Here is a 14,637-nt window from a genome sequence, read left to right as displayed (position 1 = left end):
ACGCGAGTTTAATTATAACCCCATCATTTCCCTTTATCACATGGCATCAGGAGAATGGTCATAGAGCTTTGCAGGGGAAATTATAGAATGATAAATATACACTTCAAGTTAACTTAAAATACACAAACTGAAATATTAAACTTTAATACACAAAGTCTCTAACTACATATTTCGGTGACTCCCTAGTTCTAGTGTATTTATATAATAGGTACTCAGTAACTACATTTGTTAAGAACAGTTTAATTATGCATTATTACAATGTAATTAGTGTAAAAGTAATTAATGCTACATGTAAGTACACAATTGTCTGTCAAGGATGCCCAGTGGGAGGCTACCTTTTGAGATATATCGGGCATGGCCCACTATACATATTAAGTACATTTTTAACCTGTACTTATGAGTGACTATAAATTTTGTTACGGAGTTCCTACTACATAAATACACTTACTATGGAGACCTATTGTAAAGTGTTACCCATATTTCTATGCAGGATGAGTGTCACATATCCTAAGAAGGGTTCATTTATTAAATTCTCCAATGCACTTTCTACTGAAATGTACAATTTACTTACAGGTAACCATGTGTATATAATGTCCTATTTCATACTGCAATTGTATAAGGAACTATAAGTTGCTTCTGAAATCTTGGATTTAGTTCAGATGGATGTATGTTTAATATATTGAAAACATACAGTGAGGGAAAAAAGTATTTGATCCCCTGCTGATTTTGTACGTTTGCCCACTGACAAAGAAATTATCAGTCTATAATTGTAATGGTAGGTGTATTTTAACAGTGAAAGACAGAATAACAACAAAAAAATCCAGAAAAACGCATTTCAAAAAAGTTATAAATTGATTTGCATGTTAATGAGGGAAATAAGTATTTGACCCCTTCGACTTAGTACTTGGTGGCAAAACCCTTGTTGGCAATCACAGAGGTCAGACGTTTCTTGTAGTTGGCCACCAGGTTTGCACACATCTCAGGAGGGATTTTGTCCCACTCCTCTTTGCAGATCCTCTCCAAGTCATTAAGGTTTCGAGGCTGACGTTTGGCAACTCGAACCTTCAGCTCCCACCACAGATTTTCTATGGGATTAAGGTCTGGAGACTGGCTAGGCCACTCCAGGACCTTAATGTGCTTCTTCTTGAGCCACTCCTTTGTTGCCTTGGCTGTGTGTTTTGGGTCATTGTCATGCTGGAATACCCATCCACGACCCATTTTCAATGCCCTGGCTGAGGGAAGGAGGTTCTCACCCAAGATTTGACGGTACATGGCCCCGTCCATCATCCCTTTGATGCGGTGCAGTTGTCCTGTCCCCTTAGCAGAAAAACACCCCCAAAGTATAATGTTTCCACCTCCATGTTTGACGGTGGGGATGGTGTTCTTGGGGTCATAGGCAGCATTCCTCCTCCTCCAAACACGGCGAGTTGAGTTGATGCCAAAGAGCTCGATTTTGGTCTCATCTGACCACAACACTTTCAACCAGTTCTCCACTGAATCATTCAGATGTTCATTGGCAAACTTCACACGGGCCTGTACATGTGCTTTCTTGAGCAGGGGGCCTTGCGAGCGCTGCAGGATTTCAGTCCTTCACGGCATAGTGTGTTACCAATTGTTTTCTTGGTGACTATGGTCCCAGCTGCCTTGAGATCATTAACAAGATCCTGCCGTGTAGTTCTGGGCTGATTCCTCACCGTTCTCATGATCATTGAAACTCCACGAGGTGAGATATTGCATGGAGCCCCAGACCAAGGGAGACTGACAGTTATTTTGCGTTTCTTCCATTTGCCAATAATCGCACCAACTGTTGTCACCTTCTCACCAAGCTGCTTGGCGATGGTCTTGTAGCCCATTCCAGCCTTGTGTAGGTCTACAATCTTGTCCCTGACATCCTTGGACAGCTCTTTGGTCTTGGCCATGGTGGAGAGTTTGGAATCTGATCGATTGATTGCTTCTGTGGACAGGTGTGTTTTATACAGGTAACGAGCTGAGATTCGGAGCACTCCCTTTAAGAGAGTGCTCCTAATCTCAGCTCGTTACCTGTATAAAAGACACCTGGGAGCCAGAAATCTTGCTGATTGATAGGGGATCAATTACTTATTTCCCTCATTAACATGCAAATCAATTTATAACTTTTTTGAAATGCGTTTTTCTGGATTTTTTTGTTGTTATTCTGTCTCTCACTGTTAAAATACACCTACCATTAAAATTATAGACTGATCATTTCTTTGTCAGTGGGCAAACGTACAAAATCGGCAGGGGATCAAATACTTTTTTCCCCTCACTGTATAACTTCCATCAAAGCACTGAAAAATAATTCAATTAAATTGTGTTAAATGGTGTGTAAAAACGAATAATTCAATTTATATTTGTGCAATAGTGAATGTGGAAAAATGAGGATTGAAGCAGCAGTCTTTTTCAAACATATGGTGAAATCAAAAGGAAAAATAAATAATTTAGCACTAAATTTTAGCAAAGGTCACAATGGTTCACAGCAACCAGTTCATGTACCGATTATTCACTATACAAAAATTGTATTATTGTATCATGGCTCGATTTACAGAGGCAGTGTAGCCGTCGTCTGATTGATGGAAATTGTTTTTTAACAGCTGGTAACACATAAAACTGGTTTAAATCATCCAAAGCCCCTGTCCCAGCAATTCCCTGAGGGCCATGCACTGTAGTGTAACATAAATAAATAAATATTATTGTAATAAATCAATCCGAAGTTAAAAGCAGAATGAAATTACAAGTTATGAAGAGTACTACAATAGAGATGCGTTTTGAACAAAGACTACAACCCCAATATAAAACAAAATCATTCTCCTGTAGTCGTAATAAAATGACCTATTGTGCTGTATACAGACATTCATGAAATCTGAAGTTTCTAGATCCTCCGTTATTCAATAGATTTATGGTCTAGAAAGGTTTTCCATATTGAAAACATTAGGGCTTAAGAGACACTTTTATATTGTGGCATATATATAGTGCAGCAGCACTAGAGTATTTAAACCACAAACACAAATCAGTACACTGGTTTTAATTAATAAAGCTTACAAACAGAGGTATTGGATACAACTATACATTTCTGCATAGCATATGTATATGAATATGAAGATTAGAAATGTCTAAGTTTGATCAGTCAGTTCAAGACTTTCTCCAGTTGACTGACAATTCTCTGTATACCAGCTGTCTTATTAAGAAACCTCCCGGCTGCTTGCACTTTGGCCCTGAAGTACAGTCAGCCAATAGGATGTTCTAGCAAAGAGCACAGCAATGCATTTCATTTTGTCTGGTGCTCTTCTGGCAGGTTTTAAAGTTAACCTAATTATGAGATTGCATTTTCAAAATCCCTGTAGCATGTAATGGTGTGGAGCATCACATTGCTGACGGCATTAAACATCTGGTTGATACAAAGAAGCAAAAAAAGAAAGACAATTATTTTATATTTGTTCTGTGTGTTCTCAAAATTGTACAATCCAGGCTTTTTTTTATTGCTTTCAGCTTTGATGCTTCCAGTTCATTTCATAGTGATTATGTCTGTGCTCTATTCCTGGAAGACCATGAACATTTTGACACTTGTGCAGATACAGCTGAACCCCTCTGCGAAGATCTTCTCTCATCTATACCTCTAGTGTATAAAAGTTAGGGTTGATGTGAGTCAGCTTGAAGTTGACTTTCAATGTTTGAAAGCTTTCGAGGAAGGTAACAGTCAGAAACTGCCAACACAGATATAATAGTCTTGGTAATTCTGAATTTTTGTTCCACTTCAAGCTCAACCAAAATCACAACTGCCTGTTTGCAAAGACAGTTAACGACTCAAACTGGAGGATTTCCAGCGAGTGCTCTATACACACTGAAATGAACGTGTACATTTTTATAGAGCATCATGACTGACCTGCACCTGAGCACGACACTGATTTAAATTGAATTTGCCCGTAGGCCTGGTCTCTGGAGATCAATTCCTCTGACAGATAAGAAAAAGTTATATACAATGCATGCCTCATTATTGCTTCTCTGGCATTGATAGAATCTCCTCATTTGCAGGGCTTGGTTCTTATGTTATGAGACATGGAACTGTGGGATCCTGTTTCTTTCATTGATTAATTTGGTGATGCAAACAGCTCTCTGATGTCAGGGGGAGACTAGCAGCCAGTTGAAAATTTACCTAAAGTGTCTAAAACTGTGCCGAAGACCTGCTTTAAATCCACGCTTTGTTCACACTACACTGTCTCCTCATCCAATTAGACCGTCTCGACCAATAAGCTCCTTTAGGGTTGATTTCTTAAAGCTTTTTGATTGATAATGCCAGCTTTAATTTAAATGAATAAGAAAACTGTCTATGCATGAATAATTGTTCAAGGTATCGAGATGCCGCTACAGGATTATTTGACATTTGCATACTTGTCTTTTGAAACAGGTCAGCTATTCACCAGTCATGCAGTAATATCTGTTCTGTTTTGCATTTTCCTTGAATTAACTCCTTTTCCTCCTTCTCCATTTGGGATGGCCTCAATCGTGGCTTCTGCAGCTTTATTAAAAAACTCTCCACGTTTGTCTGCCATTGGGCTGCTAAGATTTTTGATGCAGCTCTCCCAGCATGCTAGCTAATAGTTCTTCCCATCAACATCGAATTATATTTCCATCCATTAAGCTGACCTCATTAGCATGTGTTTAGATTAAGGCAACACACTTGTGGTCAATGACACAGGAAGTGAGGCACGTGACTTGCAACAATTAAACTCTTACCAGCAGAGTCGATCGTTATCAACCAGGTCCACTCAAGTAATATTAGATTAGTAACTATCCCTTCCATACCACATACAAGACACACCAACACAGTGCAAACTGATGTGCTGTACTGGTTCTGCATTGCATTTCTCAAGATTGCAGCAACTTAGTACCCTGGCACTGTGGACAAACATCGCACTGTCATCATTTGACATCATTAACACGCCATGATGCTCACAACCGCAACGTGCCAGAAAGGGCATCGTCCCAATTGTCTACTTTTCACCTGTCCATTTTTTTTGGTGTGCTTTAATATCAAATCTTTACATCATCCAGTTTAAAGTTGACTGTAACACACCAAGGTAAACCACAGTGGAGTGTAGGACTACTAAGTTAGGAAGTAGTAAAGCATGAATCAAACCATGGAAAACCTTTGAAAAGCAGAGTAGATGCATATAAGCATGAAAAATGGCCAAAAGATCATGCAAATTTACTGTGGTAAACATAATAATGTCAGTAATACAAATGCCTTCTTTCTTCTCCATTTGATTCATAGATCATCAATGCAAACCGTACAATCATTACTTATGCAGTCTTTATCTGCAGGATACAAAGCCAAGTGATCCTTTTTTTGTTTGTCCACCAAAGTCATTTTAGTAATTAAAATCAAGGAGATCATTCTGTGTTCTGGTTTGTGGTTTAAACACTTTCCTCAGCTCAGCTCAATGCAGCTCTATCTACTCTCTGACCTCTCAAACCAGGAGACATCACTCTCCTGTCTTTTGTTCAGTTCGGGGGACAAAAGAGTATTAACAACAAATAAGGTTTGCACCAGTTTCTATACCCGAGACTACAAGGTACCCAGCAGGATGGATTCTCAATTACAAGCCAACCTTCCCCTATTGCTCAATTACAGGGAGCATTCACCTTTCTTCAAGTAGCATCTTCATTGATGACAAACCGTGTAAGCTTTCCAAAACTCCCTACTTTTAAGTATTTCTTCTGCAAATACAATGCAGGTACCTTGATTTCTGATGGTACCAATTAAGTGTTTAGTAGAATAACCTACGTCTTCAGGGCTCTCCTGCTGTCTCTTTTATATTTGGTCTCATACCCTACTGTTATGCATAACTCTTTGCTCTAGCTTCAGCTTGTATTAATTACCAAGCCCATTATTTGCTGAGGGAAGGGGGGGGGTGTCTTATGCTAATGCCTCTCTTCGATGAACAAGGGGTTTACACGCAGTCCATCTCAATGTTTCATCACAAACGAAGGCTAATTTCACACTTTGCCAGTTAGCTTTGAGTCATATGTTCAGAAGCAGATTTATCTGACTTGATCTTATTCATTCATTCACATGTCAGAGAATGGCTTGTTAGAAAAGCAAGTAATCTGAATGAAACCCAACCATCCTGTGAAGAAATCTTAGCAGTGGTGATAAACAGCAATGAGTCAAAACACAAACAAAAGTTTTAAGCTTGTGGGATTTATTCTTTGTGTTGCAGTATTATTAAGAGATAGCTGGCACACTGACATTATTTATAGTGAGTTCCAGCATTAAAACTGTATGTTTCAAACATTTCTCATTCAACCTATTAGATAGTTTTCTAACAATTTTTGATGGAGCTATTCCTACTGCTTACAAAGGAAACTGTTACTTTAGGTTTCTTTGGAAGACCAAGGAACTTTTCTGGCTTCCCCTGTGCTGTGCACCGCTGTAGGAATGGTAATGATTTATTTTTCTACAGCTCAAATGGCAGTAGCACCATTAAAACATAGTCATTAGGAAAATAAAGACACTGAATTCTGGATGTGCTTAACAGTTTCCTTCAGCACAATGGTTAGGGATGTGAAAAATAGATTGAATACATTCAGATACTATGTATAGCTGTCATTTTATTATCCTGTGATTTTGTTAAAATCAGATCTTGAATAATTCTGTAACAGGATTTAGGGAATTGGTGAATATCAAGTGAAAGAAGTTAATGGGATGCAAGTCCAAAAAGACCTAAAAGTATATGGTCTAATTTATGTGAACAAATGTATGTGCTCTAATCACACATGGGTCCTTTCCACTTTTCTAATGCATATTTTGATCAAAGATGTGTGATGCACATAAAATGTATGGTCACATTGTGTATTTATGGGTGCTATATTTATTAAAATAACTTCTTTTTGGAAAACATGTAACTGTAATACTCAGGTAATGTACGGGCAGCAGTGTGGAGTAGTGGTTAGGGCTCTGGAGCGGACGGTTGTGGGTTCAATCCCAGGTGGGGGACACTGCTGTTGTCTTGAGCAAGGCACTTTACAGTGAGGGGAAAAAGTATTTGATCCCCTGCTGATTTTGTACATTTGCCCACTGACAAAGAAATGATCAGTCTATAATTTTAATGGTAGGTGTATTTAACAGTGAGAGACAGAATAACAAAAAAAAAAATCCAGAAAAACACATTTCAAAAAAGTTATAAATGGATTTGCATGTTAATGAGGGAAATAAGTATTTGACCCCTTTGACTTAGTACTTGGTGGCAAAACCCTTGTTGGCAATCACAGAGGTCAGACGTTTCTTGTAGTTGGCCACCAGGTTTGCACACATCTCAGGAGGGATCTTGTCCCACTTCTCTTTGCAGATCCTCTCCAAGTCATTAAGGTTTCGAGGCTGACGTTTGGCAACTCGAACCTTCAGCTCCCTCCACAGATTTTCTATGGGATTAAGGTCTGGAGACTGGCTAGGCCACTCCAGGACCATAATGTGCTTCTTCTTGAGCCACTCCTTTGTTGCCTTGGCTGTGTGTTTTGGGTCATTGTCATCCTGGAATAACCATCCAAAACCCATTTTCAATGCCCTGGCTGAGGGAAGGCGGTTCTCACCCAAGATTTGATGGTACATGGCCCCGTCCATTGTCCCTTTGATGCGGTGCAGTTGTCCTGTCCCCTTAGCAGAAAAACCCCCCCAAAGCATAATGTTTCCACCTCCATGTTTGACGGTGGGGATGGTGTTCTTGGGGTCATTCCTCCTCCTCCAAACACGGCGAGTTGAGTTGATGCTAAAGAGCTTGATTTTGGTCTCATCTGACCACAACACTTTCACCCAGTCCTCCTCTGAATCATTCAGATGTTCATTGGCAAACTTCAGACGGGCCTGTACATGTGCTTTCTTGAGCAGGGGCACCTTGCGGGCGCTGCAGGATTTCAGTCCTTCACGGCGTAGTGTGTTACCAATTGTTTTCTTGGTGACTCTGGTCCCAGCTGCCTTGAGATCATTAACAAGATCCTCCCGTGTAGTTCTGGGCTGATTCCTCACCGTTCTCATGATCATTGAAACTCCACGAGGTGAGATCTTGCATGGAGCCCCAGACCGAGGGAGACTGACAGTTATTTTGTGTTTCTTCCATTTGCCAATAATCGCACCAACTGTTGTCACCTTCTCACCAAGCTGCTTTGCGATGGTCTTGTAGCCCATTCCAGCCTTGTGTAGGTCTACAATCTTGTCCCTGACATCTTTGGACAGCTCTTTGGTCTTGGCCATGGTGGAGAGTTTGGAATCTGATTGATTGATTGTTTCTGTGGACAGGTGTCTTTTATACAGGTAACGAGCTGAGATTAGGAGCACCATTAAAATTATAGACTGATAATTTCTTTTTCAGTGGGCAAACATACAAAATCAGCAGTGGATCAAATACTTTTTCCCCTCACTGTACCTAGTTTGCTCCAGTAAATGCCAGCTGTATAAATGGGTAAAATGTAAAAATAATGTGATATACTGTATGAAGTGTAAGTCACCCTGAATAATTATATCTGCTAAGAAATTGAGTAGTAATAATAATCAATAATAATGTATGACCGGCGATTGCCACTGGAGGGGGTTAGCTTGTTGTGCGGGAGGTTTGCTTTGGGAATGAGGTTCTGGTTCCTTATTCTGGAGCAGGGCTATCTGCACATTATAGTGATCTTCTCCAGTCTCTGAGTATTTGTCCTGTTTTACAGGTATTGTGGTCTGTTACAGATACATGAGCCACTGTATTTCTCCAAATACAAATTTTTCTAAAACACTTTTAAATATGGACTCCCTTGAAGATTAAATAAAATGCCATCTATTCAAACAATATAACAAACCCAGTTTTATGGTGTAGTCCAGCAGTTCTCAACCCTGGACCTGGACCTGGACCCCCTACCCTGCTGGTTTTTGTTCAAACTGAGCTCTCAATTACTTAATTGAACACTTAATTTAAGTAATTTGATTACATTTGAGTCCTTAAATTGTGTAACTGATAATTAGTTGGTTCCTTAATAAGAGAAGTTCATTATACAATTTTACAATGAACTTAAAACACCTACTGTAAAATTATTGAAAGGCTCTGATTTAGGAAATTATTAGTTAAATTAAGGGTTCAATTATGTAATTGAGAGCTCTATTTGAACAAAAACCAGCAGGGAAGAGGGTCCTCCTGGACAGGGGTTGAGAATAAGTTGCATAATGGACTTGCGTAAGTTCTTCCCCAAGGTTGACTAAGTAAAGAGACTTCAATACTCAGAAAAACCCAAAACATCTGCAGTACTCTGTCAGGGGCAGTAGGACTGGGAACTACATTTCCTGGAGGACAACAGCAAGTTGAAGAAATATGAAGTTTCAGACAACCATTGGTGAAATTCTTGAAAAGCAGGTCAAGCATGAAAAAGGAAAATGAGAATAGCTTTGTGTCTGAATAAAATGCCCCATAAATCCAATACTGCCCTATTTGGTGCTCCAGCCTGTTTTTGTTCATTCAGGTTTATCTTGTTTGTAAAGGGGGTGAACATTAAAAATGAGGAGGTACTGCCATGACTGTACAACAACACAGCTACCTGGGTCAAGCACCTCTAATATATTCATAACTAAAGCTAACAAAGCTCGACCAAAACTTAATTACTATTTAGTTACTTCCAAGTAACTCTCAGCTAAGATTTCAAGTAAAATGGCAGCAGCGGAAAACCACCAGCAGCAACATTTCATTTGAGAATTCCTCACACTTCCAGTATAGACCTTGTATTATTATCTGCTAAGGAAATAATAATAATAATAATAATAATAATAATAATAATAATAATAATAATAATAATAATCTCTCTGAGGGCTGGTGAAGGAGGTTTACAGCGTTACTGTCAGGGATGTGCACAGCAGCACAAAAGTGTCAAGGGGAAGGGAATAGGTCAGAGCTAGAGCTCATTCAAATGGCGCTGAACTCTAAACCATCTCATTTGGCACAGACAGAGACTATCAAGAGCAATAATCAGAAGAATGCGTTTGAATATTTGCCACTGCAAACAAAATCTGCAACCTTGGTCAGATTTTCAGTGAAAAACTGGAAAATAATAGTTATATAATACATACAGATTAGCATGTACAATTCTCATAAAGCAGACAAAAACCTTTCAACATGCTCTTCAAATCACTGCAAACCAACTGCAAAGCATTCGTTTCTTGAACTGAATTATTTAAATGTATTGATTGACCCTTAACAGTAACACGCTGATTCCACACATAAACAGAATTACTTAAGATAACATAGTAAAGTCACAATGTAATTAAGGGCTGAAGTTGCCTGTGTTTAGTTATTCTTCATTTACATCCCCTATAGCAAAACATGAAATACCATAATGTTATACAACGATCCAGTTTCTGTGTTTGTTTCTCCGTCTTCCTTTAACACAAAATGTAGCAGAGGAGTTTAAATTGATTTCTAAATTAACCGACACGCATCTATCCCGAGACCTATATATTAAGAACTTACTACATCAGAGACACATTGGCTCTTAATGTGCCTTCTATTGCCTGGATTGTTCGAGTTTGAGTGCTAGACTCAAAGTGACATTTATACAGTGTTTGGAATCAGACTGCCGTCTCTCAGCAACACGGCTCAAAATATATTTCTCAAGACATTTGCAGGTTGATAAATAAATCTGAAAGTGCACTCATAAGCTGGAATATGAAAACAGCCAGGAGAAGTTCAATTCAAGTAATGATATATGTACAATTTGGCTTGGTAGGTGGCCAGATGCCAAATGGCTTTTTCCAATAGTTTAAAAGAACATCCATAAATTATCATATTGGTTTTAGTTTTAATGTTTTTTGTTTTTTTTTTATCAGCCCAGGAGATGGGATCAAAACCTCCTTTCTGTTCAGGATATCTGAAAAACAAGTTGCTTTTTTGTAGTGCTTTCATGCTTTTTAAACTAATCTTTTATGCAATCTTTGTTATGCAGATTTTGATTCTTGCCTAAATTGTAGTCTAAATCAGCCTGAATTGGTTGGGGAGCTTTTTGAGATCACATCTTTCTCTCTGTGTTTATGGGCCCTGTGGTCATGAACAACATAATTGTAATCCCTTCCACAATTGAAATGGGATGTGAGCAGTGAGAGAATTAGAGGCATGATGGAAAAGGATTAGAATGGAATAAATGTTATGGGGTGTGTAATCTGATCACAGAAACTTCTGGAAAGAAGATACAAAGTGTCAGCAGTCTATCTAATTACAATTTTGTGAATGTTTTGAAATACAGATGAATAAATGATATATTTAATTATATCTACAAGTTAATGTTTGAATGCTTATACCAAGGCTACATTTCAGGCAGTATAAGTCATTCAATTAGTTGATATCTAGTTTATTTATTTACCATATGGGTTTGTATGTGCAGGGGTGGATGAATTTAGTTGCAGCAGAAGAAGGGGAACATTTTTGGGGCTTTTTCTGGGTTTGACATTCATATTCGGAGCGTGTTCCAGTGTTTCCGCCCCAGGGTTGGAGCAGTCATTAGATGAAGTATTAGACCTAGATTGGTCTGCCGCTAGGGTTGGTGGTGGGGGGGTTGTGTCTGGAGCTCGGGTAAGCCAGTTTGCCTGGGGTATCACTTAACCTGTATCGGTCCTACCCCCCACACATTTTGAATTTCATTCTGCCACCACAGAAGTGCAGTGACATTGCCATTATGTTCAAGTAAGGTTTTCAACTCCTTCAGGTGAAGCCCTATTCCACTCTTATAATCAGGGCTCTCAAAGAGACATAGTCCAATTAAACAATGAACGTGTCATTCACACAATTGTCACCATTTCCATTTTGTTCGGCACATTTACAAACTTTTAATCCTTGCTTACCCCAGAGAAACCAATTCAGCTTTAAACATCCCCACACAGACCTACATGGGATCTCAGAACAGCACTGCCATGTCTGTAATCTGGCACCTACATTGACAGATTTAACAAAATGTATTCATTATACTGTCGTGAAAAAATGTTCTCCCTGCAATGGTGTTTAGATGCACAAAGATGCTTTCCATTAGTGAACAGGGAAGAATCTACTTCTTACGTGTCTTTATACATTTATTTTACAAAGATGAATGTATTGCATTGTTATGGACTAAAACAATGGGTAGAGGTAGTGTCTAACAATAGCTGTTGTCTTGATTGTTAATGTGGGTTTCTGGATTATGGACAATGCTGGAGAGATGTAATTTAATTCCCCACTTACTTTAGTAAAGGCTGGGTGGTGCTGTTTGTTTAGGCATCATAATATAATAAAGAGCCATGTGAAATCAAGTTACTGTGAATTCCCGTTTTATCTGGTGCTGCTGTTATTGATGATGTATGCAGGTGGTCATACCCAGCCACTGCCAGCCAGACAAGGAGCTTCATGTCGTATACAATTCTTGAAATATGCATCAGAAATTCCCTGATTCACTTAATTCTCAGGTTTAAAATCAACCACTCTGCAATTGAGTAGTGGTCCAACATCACCATACATCCTATAAAGTAATTTATCAGACACAAACATACAATCTATAAATCCACACAAATACGAGGGTAACAGCATCTCTGTAAAAACAAAACATCCTCATATTACAGTGAACACAGCAGGTGTGATATGGACAGATTCTCTGTAAGGAAGCACAAAAGGTGGGAAGATATTGTTCAGCTTGCTCTACTCGGGGGCAAAAGAGGGCGGAAGAGAGAGGCTGGGAAGCCAGACACCTGCGGGAAGGTGTGACTAATATAGGAGTGGGGGGGGGGGGGGGATTTTTGATGAGCTGGAGCTTTAACCAGCAGGCAAACTGAACAAGAACGACCAATACGGATTTGTAAAAATGGGAAACAGAACTAGTGTGCTTGAGTTTATTGTGTATATTGTGCTCAGTGTGTAGGTCACCCCTCTGGCTTTCTCCAAGATGTTTAATTCCCCACAACACCCGTGGGAATCTTGTTGTTTTTTTGCATAGCGGGTTTGATGCTCGTCTTCGCTGCGAGTCCTAGCTGCTATGGGGTGTGGCTTTGATGGTCTCCATGGTCTGAATACATTTACATTTGTATTCAGGGTCTGAGCAGATATGGTACTCACTAGGTGTGAATGCATAGAGTCATATGTATTTACATATATATATAAAACATCCTACAGGAATCTTTTCCACCTATAGGTCTCTACACCTGCGAATCAAAAACTTGCAGCCTGGAAAGAGCAAGCAAAAAGAAAGGAGAAAAAAGCTGGAAAGTGTTAAACATACAGGGTACAAATACAGACTTGCTGGCAGAATGAGATTTAGAAGTTAGGAGTCTGTCAGGAGGGTCTGGGCATGGTGGGAGAAAAACATTTCAGAAAACAAAAGAAATCTGCAGACCGCTCTCCATAGTTAACGCCAAGCTCGCTTCAGTGCCTTGTCAGCTCGGTTCTGCAGGGTCACGGCAACTTAAAACACTGCCTTGCTCTTCCAACTATTAAATATTTATTAAACCACTTTCAGGATTTTTTTTTTTGGTAAAACGCTGTCAGCCACAGTGCATTAAAGGGAGTCTGTAGGGACAGGGCTATGCAAGGAGAAATAGTAAATGGGAACATTTTAGCAGTTCAAATACTGTACTTAGAAAGAAAACAGCATCTGGATGTCTTGTTTGTTTGTTAACAACTCAAGCATTGATAATATCTGCAAAGAATAATCCCACACAATAATCCAAACAATGCAAGGCATATCTCAGGAGTGAGCCACACATACAATTGTAAATCCTCTGCAGCAACCTTCCCAGAGAATGTGCTTTAGTGAAAGAGTGGCACTATAGCCCTGCAACCTTTCCCTAAGTCACACAGTGAGACATGCAGCAGGTCCGGCAGCCTGTAGGCGAGGAAACAAACAACTTGGTTGGTAGCAAAGAAAAGAAAGAGAAATTACTTACATGCTCGAGCTTTTCCTTCCTGCTCAGCCACACGCTGGCCGAGTAGTCCTGCTGCTGGACCGTGCTGTACACGTTGCTGCCCACCCGGGTGAGGGACGAGGAGACGAGCTCGGGGCGACTCTTCAGCCGGAGCTGCTCAAAGCCCTCCGCCGGCAGCCGTCCGTGCCGCACTTCCATCTTGTCATGACAGGCTCCACTCCAGATCATGCACCTGGGGGTTGGCAGGTAGACGGGCACCTCGAAACACAGCCTCCCCTTCTACATGGGCTGCAGCTCCATAGCTCACTTTGTCTGCTCTCAAGTGTGCTGCCTTGCCTGCTGATCCCCACAGCAGTAGCAACAGCAGCAGCAGACACAGCAACAGCAGCAGCTAGCTAAGACGCCGCTGACCGGGGCTCTCCCATGTAGCCAAGTGGGAGGGGCAGCTGGAGATGCACAGGAGATGTGGTGCAGTAAGGCTGCAGTTGGAGACGAGAGCTGGCAGCCCCCTAAAAATGCTCAGGATGCCACAGCTACTGTCCGTCAGGCGAGGCGGATAGCAAATGCTGTAATCCGGTGCCAGTGAGTGACAGCACAGCCCAGCTCCACTGCCCGCCTGCTTGTGTTCGGTTTGGTTCTGTACAACTCAGATTAAACAATAAAGGAAAGCCAATGTGCGTCTGATAGGCTAAAGTATTTATTAAGAGATTAAGAGCAGGCAACCT

General features: G+C 40.2%; 1 protein-coding gene across 1 annotated transcript in view; it reads right to left on the bottom strand.

Moving 5' to 3' along the window:
- The window catches only part of LOC136719428 (inactive phospholipase D5-like), an 83,250-nt gene extending 69,140 nt beyond the window's left edge, over nt 1-14,110 (bottom strand). The window contains exon 1 of the mRNA XM_066697348.1: nt 13,934-14,110. Coding sequence (XP_066553445.1) covers nt 13,934-14,110 — 177 coding nt within the window. The remainder of the gene's footprint in view (nt 1-13,933) is intronic.
- Between the last annotated feature and the right edge of the window lie 527 nt (nt 14,111-14,637).

Source organism: Amia ocellicauda, chromosome 23 (assembly GCF_036373705.1).
Source record: "Amia ocellicauda isolate fAmiCal2 chromosome 23, fAmiCal2.hap1, whole genome shotgun sequence".
In the NCBI taxonomy this organism is placed as follows: domain Eukaryota; kingdom Metazoa; phylum Chordata; class Actinopteri; order Amiiformes; family Amiidae; genus Amia; species Amia ocellicauda.
The sequence above is the reverse complement of the archived record's forward strand: the minus strand, read 5'-3'. Positions and strand labels throughout refer to the sequence as shown.